Genomic DNA, 16035 nt, shown 5'->3' with positions numbered 1-16035 from the left:
TAAGGAGGAACGGCAACCGGCTGAACAGTCAATGTAAGTTTTAATAACATAAATGAACTCGTCAACTTAAACACAAACATATAGACACACACACACACACTCACACAGTGGCCGCATATGGCTCTCTCCCAAAATGGCGCCTCCAGCTTGTCTTTATCCCCCTCTTGACTGATTAGCCCGATTCAGAGCCAGGCATGTGTCCTCATGGCCCGGCCCCGCCCTCCTCCTCATCACAATATGATATCTAGAATGTGCAGTTACAATGTAAAATCACCAGACAATTTCTGGGTTTCAAATCTAGCACACTCTTTTTCTTAAAATATTGTTTGTTATTTTGCTGTTGTCTGTGAATTGTGAATGAAATGTTAATTTCACTATTTTGCTATTTCACATTATTTTGTTTTGGAAGGATATGATCATTGTCTCTCTTTCACAGTTTCAGTTTGTAAATTCTTATCTCAGCCTTTTCTATATTGGATTCTACCTCAAAGACATGGAGCGTTTGAAAGAGGTAAGAGACTCTGACGGGACCAGGTGAACATCAGCCCTACTCTTTTTCTGAAAAACAAACCATACAAACACAAATCACACAAAAGAGAACATTTAGCAAGAAACCTTTGTACATGCATGGCAGCGTGATCACACGGGAAGTCGGCATGTTATCTCCGAGAGTTCCAGTACCCTAGGATCGGACACATAATGCCGACTCACTCGCAAGCGCTTTTTCCCATAAAATTTTTTGCATAGGCTTAAGCGTGTTTTTTACCTTCCCTTGTGGCGCGACCGGATCCGTGTTGCATCAGCAGCATGCGAGACCTGGTTTCGGATCCCTCTTGAAACCAGGATGTAATCGCGTTTACATAATCAGTGATGATTGCGATGCAGAGGTTGCATTTTTTTCCCCTGTAACATTACATTTTCACTCCACTGATGGTCAGGTTTGGGGTTTGGGTTGGGGGGTCCAGTTTATAAAGCATGCATTCGTCTTCACTGTATTACATCCTATACAGCTGAAAACAACTCGCTTCTGGCGCCCCTTCGGAAACTTTTCACCCGGAAAATGGAGCTCACATGTGCACATACGCCCAACAACACTAACCCTTTTGGCCACTATGGGCAGTGTTTCGAATTTTGGTAAGCGCAGACCGATTTTGGCTAAAGAAAAGTCAACCAACTGTTTCTGATTTCACTGTGAGATCAGTCTGTAAATGCGGTGCATTCTAGCCAATAGACCTTTTTCACACTCAGGATTTTGGAACGTGGAAGTAAACGTTTGCAGGGTAAACTTCGACAGCGGTGATTGGGAGTGAATGGGAGATCACAGCAAATATTATTTTCACATACCCGTTTGCTACAAGACCAAAAGAAAAAATCCACTCTTACATTTTAATGACTTTCCAGAAGAGGAAAAAAATAGAGAGTGGTGGATTAAGACAGTAAAATAGGAGAAGATGCCAATTTACTGTCACTCTCTCAGCAGATGTTATCGAATTCTCCTCGCAGCTGTGGTCATTTGTTTTTTAAAACTAATTCCAAGGTAAAATAACACAGAGCATAATGTTATAAATTTACACTCAATATTTAAAAGATTTATAATACAAAAACAATTGCGAGATTTACGCTGCTAAATAAGGCAGAAACGCATCATCACAATCTGTGAAAAGGTCTACTGGGCCAGAGGGTGAGATCATGTTGATGGCTACATGTGTGGGAAGGTAGAGACATGGATGGATGCACAGATGAACAGGTGGACAGATAGAACACCAAGATTCTGTGAATACTTTTTTGACAAAACTAATCACTGGACTTGCCAAAGTTTGCAAGGTTTGTGGTATCAAGCATAAAACAGTAATAATATAATCATAATAGTAAACTAGATTTCCACAGGCAAAACAGCAAACTCTGAAATAATCACAGAAATTCTGATCAAAGTGTACACACACATTTATGGCCGATTTTAGTTATTTTTGGTCAAATCAGTGAGTGTGGCATCATTATATGAATGATTTTTTCTGGTCTTTTATTGTAGTCTGATCAGATTTGTACAGCCCTAAATGGCTCGGAAAACCAAACAAGCTCTGATTGGTCACATGACGATCAAATAGTCTGTCCCTGTCTAATTGGGTTGTTGTTGGCAAGAATAAGCTACAAAGTGGACCAGATGTTATGCCAAAAGTTAAAAGGAAGATTTGTGCCAGTTGATAAGATATAACCAGGGTTCCCACGAATTGTGAAAAAATCTGGATTGGAGACCTGGATTTTTGTAAAGCAGATTTCCAGTCATGAAAAAGTCATGGGAAATGCTACAATTACCTAAATGTCCTGGAAAATAATTAGTTGTCCTTGAAAAATGTTTATTATAAAATTATAATAAAACTTTATATGCACATGGAGCATGGACAGGCAAGTCTGATTTAGTGGCAGAACCAATCAAAATAACTATTTCAGCTGGAGACGGGATATTTCACAACCAGTCATATGTCTGATTTTTGGGACATTTCCCAAAAATCAAAAATATGATTGTATAGTGATGGACTCAAAATCCAAAACATTACAAAACCATTGCTTTTCAAATATTATAAAAAAAAAAAACTTGCAAGTAAATAGTAGGGTTGCACAAAAGCAATAACTCACTCAAAGTTGTGCTGTATTGTGGTTATTGGGTTGGCGGTGATAACCAGCTATTCCAAAAACCACAATACAGCATGTCCTCTCGCATGTAATTCTTAAATGTTCAGGTGTTGATCACATAAAATGTCCTGGAATCTATATGCCTTGAAAGGAGTGGAAACCCTGAAAACCCTGTGGTAACATACTGTGTTCCTGTTCCTTTAGATGCTGGCCACGCTGCTGATTATCCGGCAGTTTGTGCAGAACATGAAAGAAGTCCTGCAACCCTATCTGGCTGAGCGCCACAGGCTGGGCGAGCTCACGCTGCGGGCTGTGTGGGAGCTGCTTGTCTCAGCACTGCTCAAGTATGGGCGACTCGCAGCAGGGCGAGCACAGTTCTCACCCACTGACCCCACTGTGCCTGGGTCAGGTCTACGGGGCCCACAGATGGGTGAGGAGATCCCACAGGAAAGGCGAGAACGCAAGTGTCTGAATGGTGGCTGTGGCGTCCCAGATGAAGACGCAGAGGAGGAGCCTGGGGAAAGACACAGCGAAGAAGATACCGAATCAGAGAGCCTCATCGACTGCGGGCTGAAGCTGCGTAAGGTAAGCTTCATTGAGAAGGTAGAGCGCAAGTCTGCAAGCTGCATCAGTCCAGTGGACGATAGCTTCATGGAAGAAGGGAGCCCTACCATGGTGGAGCGTGGCATGGATCCTGCCTCGGTTTTTGAGATGTGCGATGATGATGATGAGAACGGCCTCTCAGAAATGAAGGAACTTGCAGCGGAGCCGCTGCTGATGGGGGTTGAAAGCAGCACATCAGTCAGGCTCAGGAAAAGCGGGCAGAGCTTGGATAGGGCCGATATTAAGACGAAGAGAGATTCGTGGATGGATCCGCCTGAGGAGCAAGACGCCTCTACGCTCACGCAGGCCGAGATCGAGAGCTGCATGCAAACATACCAGGTCAGAAGGCATCATGTATTACTCGCATCTGACACAAACTACAAACAAAACAACATTACAAACATGTTTGCTAAGTCAACATATTTACTGTTATTGCTTATACTTAGAACAAACTTTAACAACTTTGGTGTTTAACTCTTCCTGCACTGGCTGAGTTACAGAAATAAATGAGTCCAAAAAATATGTGGCATGTTGAGGAGGAGAGATGTGTTATTGTTTCTGTTAGCAATCAGACTTAAAATTTCCACCTAGCAGATGACAAAACAGGTTGAACAAATCCCATAGACTTACAGTTGATAAGTGACCCAAGACAAATCTAAGATTATCATAGGCTGCATTTACACTGCAAGGCTTACTGCACAAATGCAATCTTTTGACCATATCCAATTATTTGTCTTGCCTGTTTACATTTAATTAAAATATATCCAACTGTGTTTATATTAATTACCTGCCAAGACACATCAGGGTGTCAGTCAGCACTATTAAGTGTTGTTTTAGTAGTAGTCCTAATAAGTGTTTAACGTGAACAGCAACAAACATGCCATTATTTACATGTCATTGCTCTTAGAAATAACATCAAAAGAACTGCTTACAATTAAAGAAACATTCCGGGTTCAATACAAGTTAAGCTCAATCGACAGCTTTTGTGGCACAATATTGATTACCACAAAAATTAATTTTGACTTGCCTTTTCTTTAAAGGGGCATTCAGTAGTTCTCTAGCTAGCATTAGCATTGCTCTTCTTCGTGTACTTTAAGTACCGATGTGACAGTGGTGTTAGACGCTGTACTGCCATCTATTGATGTGGATGAGCATGATCGTCTCTGCTGCCCCCGCCTACTCTGGAATATCATTTGCATCTGGAAAATGTCGGAGTTTGAGGTCATTTCTAAAGTTATTTATTACTACTATAATATAATTGCTTTGCCTAAAAACAAACGTCAGAATTCAAGTGAACAGACTTCTATAGTTAAGGACAGATTATTATTGTCCCTCATATCAATAATCTTTGGAGACTGTCCACATTTCACATTATCAGAGAACTGCTTAGCATGAAATAAACCTCAACTGTCCTGTGATACAGAATGTCAAGGTAAAGGGAAGATTAGAATTGCTTTTGCTGATCAAATTTAGCATGTCCATGAATACTGTATTTGAAGAACTCGTTTTGTTTCCAAGCAACCAATCATACGTTATTTTAAAAAGTTCAAGGGAAAATTGTGAGTTTTCTGTAAATTCCACTGATACTATTTTAGAGAGTGGTCTAAACAAGTAATAATGTTTTACCTGTCCAACAAAAAAGAAGGAACATCAGCATCACTATCCATGTTTTTCTCTGTCATCAAATCTTTCCACCTTGTGTATGCCGTACCAATGTTTCTGTCTTCTTGCTTCTGACCTTTTTCGCTTCTTCGGCAGTACAGCTACTGAATCTCCTGTTGTCTCTGCTTCTAAAGCACAATAATAAGCATGTTCCATTGTGTTATTTTTGCTTTTCGCATCACCAAACAACACTGCGCTAAGCATAGCCAAGGGTATCTACATAGGTGGCAGCCAATGAGCTTGAGGATTTTCTTCTTCGATGTTTAGTGAAACACAGCAGACCATGTCATTTCAAAATGGCGAAACACATTGAAGGGGGTGACCCGTACCATGTATAATAAAAACACTTTTATAGAAAACTATTATGAGTGCAGTCTTCATCTCATGTGAGTGTACATCATTCAGATCACTCTTCACAAAAATACAATTCATTTGTTAATGAGTACAACTTTTTAAATTAGTCCCAAATTACTGAATGCAACTTTAAAAAAAGGAAAAACTTGGTTCCAGTGAGGCACTTACAATGAAAGTGAATGGGACCAATCCGTAAATGTTAAAATACTCACTGTTTCAAAAGTATAGCCACAAGACATAAACAGTATACATGATTTTAGTGTGATATAATCGCTTACTAACCTTTGATGTTGTAATGTCAACAAACCCTAAAACGACTGTAAAAATGTAAACAACTTAAATTTAATTTAACTTTACAGCTCAAATATGTAGAACAGCTTCACAACAGGCGGAAAGGAGAACACAGGGAAGCAGGTTTTTCCTGGCTCAGGTAGGACTTTTAATAGGCCACTTCAGTGCTTTACAACTTCACAAACTCATCAGCTTCACAGGCACATAGGCATTTAACACATCAGCTTCATAAACACGTAGTCACTTAAACACATCAGCTTCATAAACATAACAGGTTAAACGTAACAGCTTCAGCTTCAGGAGCACCGTGGCCTTCTTTGTGCCAGACTCTCTCACCCTCTCTGCTGGTGGTGTGGCTGCTTATATGCCGCTCTCCCCATGCTCACTGGAATTAGAGACAGGTGTTACACGTAATCTAGCTCAGGTGCAAGCGTCCTTACCGCTTTCTCTCTCTCCGGACGGACACTCGACCATGCCCCTGCTGCCACATAAAGTACCACTCCCCCCCCATTTCTGGAAAGGAAGTCGGCGACAGCCATCTGCGCTCCCGGTCTGTGGACCACCTTGAACTTAAATGGCTGAAGAGCCAGATACCAATGGGTATCTACAGTGCTGTGCTTAGTATCCCTCAGTGAGAGCTTGTGGCTAATGTACAGCACCGGGCGCTCCTCTCCCTCCAACACCTGTGAGAGTACGGCCCCCAGCCCTCTGTCTGAAGCGTCCGTCTGCAAGACAAAAGGGAGAGAGAAATCGGGTGAATGTAAAAGCTTTAACTTGCTTAAATGCCTGTTGACACTGCTCCGTCCACTGGACCGGGTCTGGAGCTCCCTTTTTAGTGAGATCAGTCAGCGGGCTGGTGACATCCGAATAATTAGGCACGAATCTCCTATAATAGCCAGCCAGCCCCAGGAACTGTCTCACCCCCTTTTTGGTCTTGGGCCTCGGGCAGGACGCAATCGCTGCAGTCTTGGCAATTTGGGGGCACATCTACCCGTGGCCCAAGTGGAACCCCAGATACCGTACCTCCACCCGCCCAATCACGCACTTCTTGGGGTTTGCTGTGAGTCCCGCACATCTCAGCGATCTCAGAACCGCCCTCAGATGCTGCATATGCCACTGCCAATCATTGCTGTAAATGATAATGTCATCTAAGTAGGCAGCGGCGTAAGCCGAGTGCGGTCTGAGGATTCGGTCCATGAGACGCTGAAACGTAGCCGGGGCTCCAAACAAACCGAACGGAAGCATCACAAATTTATGTAATCCAAACGGCGTTGAGAAGGCTGTTTTTTCACGGGAAATTGGTGTCAAGGGGATCTGCCAATAACCCTTTGTCAAATCCAACTGATCAAGCAACTCATCAACATGAGGCATTGGGTATGCGTCAAATTTAGACACCGCGTTGACTTTTCTATAATCCACACAGAACCGTACAGACCCGTCACTCTTAAGAACTAGAATGACCGGGCTGGACCAATCGCTGTGGGATTCCTCTATTACCCCCATATTGAGCATTGCATCCAATTCTTCCTGGACAATTTTCTTTTTGTGCTCAGGCAGTCGGTAGGGATGGCTACGTACCACCACCCCCGGCTCGGTCTCGATGTGGTGCTGTATGAGGTTCGTATGACCCGGCAAGTGACCGGGGTGAAATGATTGTGTTTTGTATTCACCTCTGGCCCGAGCTCCGCTCTCTCTGGGACTACCGTAGCCAATGTCACAGGGACTGCCTCTCTCCACAATTTCAGGAGGTTGAGGTGATATATTTGACGTGCGCCCCCTCTATCGATTCGCTTTACCTCATAATCGAGATCCCCCACTCGTCGTGTGACCTCAAAGGGTCCTTGCCACTTGGCGAGTAATTTGGAGCTCGATGTGGGAAGTAATACGAGTACCTTATCTCCCGGTGCAAATTCCCGCAGCCACGTTCCCCTGTCGTACATTCGGCTCTGTCGTTCTTGAGCTTGGAGCAAATTCTCCTGTGTTAGTTGCCCCAAAGTGTGGAGTTTTGCTCTAAGATCAAGAATGTATTGAATTTCTTTCTTACTGTTTGAAGGTCCCTCCTCCCAAGCTTTGCGCATAACATCAAGCATGCCGCGTGGGCGCTGCCCATATAGCAGCTCGAACGGAGAAAATCCCGTGGAGACTTGCGGGACCTCTCGTACTGTGAATAACAGGGGATCGAGCCATTTGTCCCGATTTCTAGCATCCTCGTGCACTTACGGATCATATTTTTATGAGTTTTATTAAATCACTCCACCAGGCCATCTGTTTGTGGATGGTAAACGGATTGATTTAATGCCCAATCATTCGTAAAGCTTGCGTAGTGTTCGTGACATAAAGGTTGTGCCCTGATCGGTGAGGATTTCTTTCGGAATCCCCACCCGGGAGGTTATTTTGAAGAGTGCCTCTGCAACACTGTGTGCTGAGATGTTGCGCAGAGGCACTGCTTCCGGATATCGCGTTGCATAGTCCACTAGGACCAATACAAAACTATGTCCGCGTGCTGACCGCTCTAATGGCCCGACGAGGTCCATTCCAATTCTCTCGAAGGGGACCTTGATCAGCGGAAGAGGGTGCAATGGCGCTTTTGGGGTGGCCGGTGGATTCACCAGCTGGCATTCGCGGCATGCCGCACACCACCTGTGGACATCGCCGTCAATACCCGACCAATAAAAACGGGCTATTAGGCAGTTCAGTGTTTTCCTTACCCCTAGATGACCCGCCATGGGATTATAATGAGCCGCCTGGAACACCATTTCCCGACGGCTCCACGGTATTAAGAGCTGGGTTGTATCTTCCTTTGTTTGAGCATCCTGCTTCACTCTATACTACCGCTCATTTATAATTGCAAAATAAGGATATGAAAAGGCGACACCCGGCTGGAGTTGTTGACCATCGATCACTCTCACTTGGTCAAAGGCGTGCTTGAGGGTTTCATCTCGTGACTGCTCCAAAGGGAAATCCCCTTCGGGAAATCCCCCGAGACGGGAGGGGCTGCAGCCTCTCCCCCCCTCACGTCATCCTGACGTGGAGCAGACGAAGACGGCCCTGGCTCCGCCTCCCCTGCCAGAGCATCGCACATCTCACATCTTATTGCTTTCGTGCAGGACCCATCCGCGCATATTCCCTTTAATTCATTTCTAAATTCAGGCCAATTAGTCCCCAAAATCAGTGGATGGGTGAGGCGGGAACTAACCGCAGCCTCCACTGTATGTTTTGTTCCCCGAAATTTAATAACAAGGGTCACCACAGGGTAGTTGTGAATATCCCCATGCACACACTTCACCCTCACCATTTTAGCTGTGCCCAAAGCCTCGCGTTGAACCAAGAGTTGGTGGTTCTGATGTAGACAGGATCTCGGCCAACTGGGAGGGCTCCATGGGGCATACCTCAATGATCCCGGGTTTCGGCACCAGTGTAGAACAGCTTCACAAAAGGCGGGAAGGAGAACACGGGAAGCAGGTTTTTCCTGGCTCAGGTAGGACTTTTAATAGGCCACTATATATAACTTCACAAACTCATCAGCTTCACAGGCACGTAGGCATTTAACACATCAGCTTCATAAACACGTAGTCACTTAAACACATCAGCTTCATAAACATAACAGGTTAAACGTAACAGCTTCAGCTTCAGGAGCACCGTGGCCTTCTTTGTGCCAGACTCTCTCACCCTCTCTGCTGGTGGTGTGGCTGCTTATATGCCGCTTTCCCCATGCTCACTGGAATTAGAGACAAGTGTTACACGTAATCTAGCTCAGGTACAAGCGCCCTTACCACTTTCTCTCTCTCCGGACGGATGCTCGACCACGCCCCCGCTGCCACAAAATAATACATGAGTTTTAACAGAAAAATGAATGTAAGCATTTATAAAACTATAAGCTTCACATTTCTGCCTTTAAACTCTCCAAAAATGTGGCCCCATTCACTTCCGTTGTAAGTGCCTCAATGTAACCTTGATTTTTCCTTTTTTTAAAGAAAAGGACGGATGAGACGAAAATATTTTTTGTGGTAATCAACATTATGCGACAAATGCTGTCGATTGAGCTTAACATGTAATGAACCCGGAATATTCCTTTAATTCTTCAAAGGAGAATACGACTCACAAGGAAGACGATTTACACATTAGAATTTCACATGCATGCATTCATTCACCAGCCTGAGCGCTACCAAGTAATGATTGCACAACAGAGCCCGCTGTCTGTCTACATTAATAAAGGTAATTAAATGTTCCAAACATAAGTTCAGGAGGAGCTTCTTCATTTAGGCCTTCCAATCAAATCCCAAGGATGGATAAGCAACTGCTTCCCTCGCACCAGTGATAATTCATCCGGCATCCCTCCACCTACCCATTTTCAGCATTTTATAACGCCTATACCAGTTATTATTTCAGTATTGTCTTTCTGTTTCTTGCTTTAGTCAGATAGTCCAGGGGGGTTAGTCCTGTGCTCGAGCCCCTCCTTTAATATGGACAGCATGCCAAAAAATATGTTTACCTTAATGTTCTTAGGACTGTATGAACCAGTGAACTTGTGAATTAAACTGGTTAAGCCTTTATTACAAAAATAAATGTGCATGCTCCATACAGTGTACATCTATTCAGAATGTTCCTGTACGTGTGGTTATGGATAATTGATGTTCTCCTCATTATGTTAAAATATGTGTGCACACAATCAGCCTTGAGCATATCTTCAAAATTTCTGATAGACCTATGGAGCTTTAACCCGTTTGTATATTGATTTATGCTAATTTCCTTTCAAGTTTAAAAATGTCTCATTGCTTGACATTTTACAATTGCTTGACATCCTATATCTCCAGAAAAACATTGTTATACATGCACAGATATAAATGAAAATTCAGTTTCAGCATATTTTAATGTCAGAAATACGGATATGAGTGTTTAGACGTAGGTCAGATGTCCAGATATCGGATATTTATCTGATTTAAAACCACATTCGGAAGTTGCTCAGATAGGTTGCAAGAAAACCTGATCTCAAGTGTTTTTTTTGTGTTTGCACGTGTGAAACAATATCCGATCTGTGTCAGATGTGAGTAAAAAAAAAAAAAATGACAGTATAAATAGAGACTTTGAAGTGCTCTTTTGACATGGGCCAGTAAGTAACACCCTAACAACCACCCTGAACAACATAGCAATCTTACAGCATAACAAAGTGGTGAAAAAAAACAATACTAAGCAGCTACACAGCAATGCCCTGGCAACCATCCTTTTTGCACATTTTCTTTAGAAATTATAAATAATCTAGTTAAATAAAGAATTGAAATAAATGTAGACATGATTTCTGTCTCATAAAATCTCTGTTTACGTACATTGTCGTAATATTAAAAAAGGAATAGTTCACCCAAAAATTATAATTCTCTCATTATTTACTCACCATTATGTCGTCTCAAACTTCAATTGTGTTCTGCAGAAGAAAGAAAGTCATACGAGTTTGAGATGGCATAAGAGTGAGTAAATGATGAGAAAATTTTTTTGAGTGAACTAATTCTACCGCCTGCAGTCAAACAGCCTAATCAGACTGACATACTGTAGTTTAATTCCAAAGTTTCGAAAACTCAGTCCCTACACTGCTTTCCAGGACACATTTCAAGACTACCAGGAGATGTTTGTCCAGTTTGGATATGTAGTGCTCTTCTCCTCTGCCTTCCCATTGGCCGCCATGTGTGCCCTCATCAACAACATCATCGAGATCCGGAGTGATGCTTTTAAACTGTGCACCAGCCTGCAAAGACCATTTGGCCTGAGGGTGGGGAGCATCGGACAATGGCAGGTTAGACTACGCTGAGCACGGAGGACAAATTTTTGATAATTTTATGCTATTGTTTATGTAAGTTGTATAAAAATGCTATGTCATTGCACAGACAGTGATGGAAGCCATGGGTCTGATTGCCATCATAGTTAACTGCTATCTGATTGGTCAGTGTGGGCAGCTACAGAGACTGTTTCCCTGGCTTAGTCCTGAGATGGCCATTATCTCCATTGTCATCCTAGAGGTACACACAAACACACACACACATTTAAGCACATAACAAACCGTTTCTAACACAGACCTTCCTATAAACCTATACTATACTATAAAAATATGTCCTTCACTGTGGCATCAGGAGAAACTGTATTCCCTTTTTTCCCCACTAAATAGGAGTAGGGAAATTACAATTAAGTAACTTTGACTTTGATTTCTATTCTTCTTTCTCTGTGTGCTCCCCTGACCAGCACTTTGCAGTACTACTGAAGTATATCATTCATGTGGCAATACCAGACATACCCAGTTGGGTGGGAGAGGAAATGGCCAAACTGGAGTTTCAGCGCAAACAGGCATTTAAGGTAATACCCCATTCAATCCTGGGGCATTGTACTCCCCTAAGCATTAAATTCCATATCCTAGAGTGATCCTTGATGGCCTAAATACGGTATATGCTATATACTGTACATAAATGTGACCTACAGTAGTGGTTCAGGATCAGGGCTGGTAATTGAGTGGGTGCACATTCAAACCCTTCAAAGGTAAGTAAAACTAAATGGCCACTTTCAGTAAAAAACTATAAACAAGCGTGAGCTGCTTTTTTGTTTTGTGTTATTGTTAATGCAATGGTTTTGTAGATGTAAGAGTCCAATTCAACATGCCTAAAAATTTGCATCACTGATATTATTATTTCTGAATCATCAATTTGAAGTAATAGGTAATCAAAAGTGTTATTTTGTTTCGTGAAATATTACAATATTTCCTTTCCTATAAATTCTGTTAATTGTTTCTATATTATATACGTATTTCTTTTATTCTATAGATGGTTTAAATTACTGTGTTCTGTTACTCCAATATCCACTTCTGTCAATAAACCAGTATATACAGTGTTGCGGGACAGAGAAGGCAAACGCAGTAAGGTAATGCAATTTTTTCCCCCGATGGGGCCCTTTTATTTACAGCAATCGAGGGTGAGAAAGGTAAAGTGCAGGGGCATTGGCAAGAGGTCAGTGAACAGTGTGTATGGGTCCCTCAGGGGTGGTGCAGCGTGGTGGTAAGTGGGTGGTCCAGCAGCTTGCTGTGTGTATCGAGGAGCAGCGGAGATCGCTAGTCTCGGTTTCACTCCATATCTGTTAGAAGAACATACAAAACATTAGTCTCTGGGTTGAGGCGTTTTCATTGTGTCTCCCCCTTCCCCCAGTTGCTCTTTTCATTCCAGTGCTGATAATGGTTGTCAGGGGTGATGCTGACTTGTGTTTGGCCAGCTTGCCACAACAGTTTAAGATTTGAATTTTTACATTACAGAGGCAGGAGAAGGAGTAAAAACTTTTTAAGGTTAGTTGTTTGGTCCATTAATGTGATTTTAAAACGTAAGAAACGAAGAAGAGCCTTACTGGAGCCTTACTTAAAAGTTATTTAGAAGTATAGTCTGCAAGATTTTTGTGTTTTTTATTTTTGTGTGTGTAAAATAAATGATGGACTTGTTCTTGGGGCTGTATTTTTGTAAGTGCGCAAAGCGCAGCGCTATGCCAGTGAAAAGAGCAAGTGGGCGGGAGTGTTTGTGCTATCTGTGGGTGTATGTGAGCAAACTGTGGGTGTATTGTATGTTAATGAACCTTCAACTCCTGCCTAAGAATAGTCTCCAGAAAAGGTAATTGTAGACCTTGTCACTATAATAAATGAGTCCAGTGTAAATACTTGTATTATTCATTGTTGTTTATATATGTGTGTTTATTAGAAGCATGAGCGGCAGGCGCAGCAGCATTTCCAGCAGCAGCAGAGAAGGAAGCGTGAGGAAGAGGAGCGTCAGCGCCAGGCGGACTATCAGGCTCGGCGTGATAGAGACGACAGCCGCCCAGACTCCTCGGGTGGAGATCACCACCACGACAAGAGCCAGAGTAGCAAATCCAAACCAGGGAGTGGGGGAGGCACTTTTGGAGGGGAAAAACCCAAGCGACCCAGTTCACTTCTAGGTAACAATAATGTCCTGAAACTGAAGCAGATCATCCCATTGCAGAGCAAGTTCTCCTCTGGGACGGCCCGTTCCCCACAGTCACCCACTGGTAATGAACCCAAGCTACCGGGTTTCCTAAGCTTCAAGTTCCTAAAGTCTCCTGAAAATAAGAAGGAGGCCGCAACTGCTTATACAAGTGCATCAACAGTTCCTCCAGTCCAGGAGAGGGTAGAAAGATCCCAGTCGCCCAACAAGTCCTTCAACCCTGGGAAACTTTTTAACTTTGGGAAATCAGAAGGTGGGGCATGTGTAAATGTGGCTCAGCCCTCAAAACCAGGGGAGGACAAGCCACCCACAAAGTCCGACCTCAACGGGGTTCCGGATGAGATCCCATCCCCTTGTGGAGAGAATGGGGAAAATGGATCCTCATCCGATGCGGAGCCGTCAGGCCCAAAGATGTAACAACAAATTGATCTCCAGTGAAACGCATGTGTGAGAAACTACTTAGCAACACAGAGGGAGGGAGAGTGGATAGCAGAAGGTCCTCTTCTATTGTTGGAGACTGTGCAAGACCTGACCCCAAAGCTGTTGAGAGAGAAAAAATGACCTGGGGGGAATTCACTAAGAAATAATTGCGGCCACTGATGGCGTTGTTTATTTGAACGCGCTGTCTTTTAGCACCTGATTCACTGAAGAATTATGCAAATCAAGTAATGGCGCAAACGCGCCCACAAAAATAATGCTTTTATTATTATTATTATTGCAATTAGTCGCAATTTGCACCCTAGTAACAGAAATGCGGCAAGACAATAAGTGGCTACAATTACTGCTGCCACGATCACTGGAAAAAGTACACAAACATCCCTTATGTCATTCTAATAAACCTCTATTTAAAGGCATCATTCCATTTGCGGTGATAGTGCCTCATTAAGAGCACCAGAAAGATAGTTCTGACTTTGGTGAATGTGGCCCTCATTTGCATGGAAAGGAGGTATGTTTATGCTGAAAAGAATGCCAATTATGTTTTTTCTAAGAAATACTTTCTTCTGTCTCAGCTTAAATCTGATGTGTGTAATTTTTGTAATGATAAAATTTGTTCTCGTATCCCAGTTAATATGAAGGGTCAACTATAAGTAGCCAAGACAAATTGCTGTTTCCACCTGTTATTACCATGCGTCGCAAATGCGTCTTCTGTGATTGTATTTCGTGGGGAGGCTCTCTGATTTCATGAGGACATACATCAATCACTATGTCAGTATGCTACTGAATGATAATAAACCGCAAAAAAAAGTAATAAGACAAAAAAGCACACACACACAGTGTAAAAACAACGCACTGTTTTCCCAGATGAAATGTAATCTAGCCGAATTGTCTGAGATTCAGATGTGTGTGCTAATCATCAGTGTCTCTGCATGTTGATATCAGACACACTGAAGAAGATCCGTGAAGTTCCCGTGCTTGTGCATGTATGCGCTTTTTTTAATGTAAAAAATTCGAAAGGTTATTTCCTTTTGATGCAGCATGTAATTCAAAGATTCAACTCTTGTTTTAGTACAGCGGTTTATTGACAGGTGAGGGGAGGTGCGTCACTGCTGACCGTGATGCATTCAGGACGGATTACCTCAAGTGCGATGTATTTACATGCATTTCTTTCTACCTTTGCATTTGGTTTCAGTCATCCGATCACAAAAATGTTTTAAATCCCGTTTACACCTGTATTTAGCGCTGAGCACTTGTGATCGGATCACCAAAAACGCATCTTAATTCCAGGTGGAAACGTGGTCAATGATTATTTTTGCAGTTCTATTTGGTGCCGCTAGTGGTGCAAAAATTACTCACTTCAGCTTTAGCGTGCAGAAAAACCTGTAAGTAAGCCATTCATTGTGTATGAATAAGACAGATGGTTTCTTGCTGAAATACTGCACTAAAGAGGTGCGACTGTTTAGTGAGTTCGCCCCATAATGGTTAATGCTTTGCCATATTCTAGAGCAGGGTTTCTCACCACTGGGTCGCGACTCTAAAGTGGGTCACGAGATCTTTTCTGTCATGAGTACAAACAAACTCTTTCTAGCAAGTCACTCTCGGCCATCTTTGGAACGCTCTCAGGAGGCTATTTTCAGTCATGCCAGTGCAACTCCTATCTACTTGAATGGAGAAAGACCAAAATCTCTGATCATGATTATGATCAAAGAACATACACTATATTGCCAAAAGTATTCGCTCACCTGCCTTTAGACGCATATGAATTTAAGTGACATCCCATTCTTAATCCATAGGGTTTAATATGACGTCGGCCCACCCTTTGCAGCTATAACAGCTTCAGCTATTCTGGGAAGGCTTTCCACAAGGTTTAGGAGTGGGTTTATGGGAATTTTTGACCATTCTTCCAGAAGCGCATTTGTGAGGTCAGACACTGATGTTGGACGAGAAGGCCTGGCTCGCAGTCTTCGCTCTAATTCATCCCAAAGGTGCTCTGTCGGGTTGAGGTCAGGACTCTGTGCAGGCCAGTCAAGTTCTTCCACACCAAACTCGCTCATCCATGTCTTTATGGACCTTGCTTTGT

At 42.8% G+C, this 16035-nt stretch overlaps 1 protein-coding gene across 1 annotated transcript in view; it reads left to right on the top strand.

The window, feature by feature from the left end:
* The window catches only part of LOC127426570 (anoctamin-8-like), a 36295-nt gene extending 21188 nt beyond the window's left edge, over nucleotides 1–15107 (top strand). The window contains exons 12-17 of the mRNA XM_051673461.1: nucleotides 437–511; nucleotides 2836–3573; nucleotides 11135–11326; nucleotides 11418–11549; nucleotides 11770–11880; nucleotides 13257–15107. Of these exons, the coding sequence (XP_051529421.1) occupies nucleotides 437–511; nucleotides 2836–3573; nucleotides 11135–11326; nucleotides 11418–11549; nucleotides 11770–11880; nucleotides 13257–13934 (1926 nt within the window). The 3' untranslated portion in view covers nucleotides 13935–15107. The remainder of the gene's footprint in view (nucleotides 1–436; nucleotides 512–2835; nucleotides 3574–11134; nucleotides 11327–11417; nucleotides 11550–11769; nucleotides 11881–13256) is intronic.
* The last annotated feature ends 928 nt before the right edge of the window (nucleotides 15108–16035 follow it).

Source organism: Myxocyprinus asiaticus, chromosome 35, assembly GCF_019703515.2.
Source record: "Myxocyprinus asiaticus isolate MX2 ecotype Aquarium Trade chromosome 35, UBuf_Myxa_2, whole genome shotgun sequence".
Classification (NCBI taxonomy): Eukaryota; Metazoa; Chordata; class Actinopteri; order Cypriniformes; family Catostomidae; genus Myxocyprinus; species Myxocyprinus asiaticus.
Note: the sequence above shows the minus strand (reverse complement) of the source record. Positions and strands in the feature narration are given on the sequence as shown.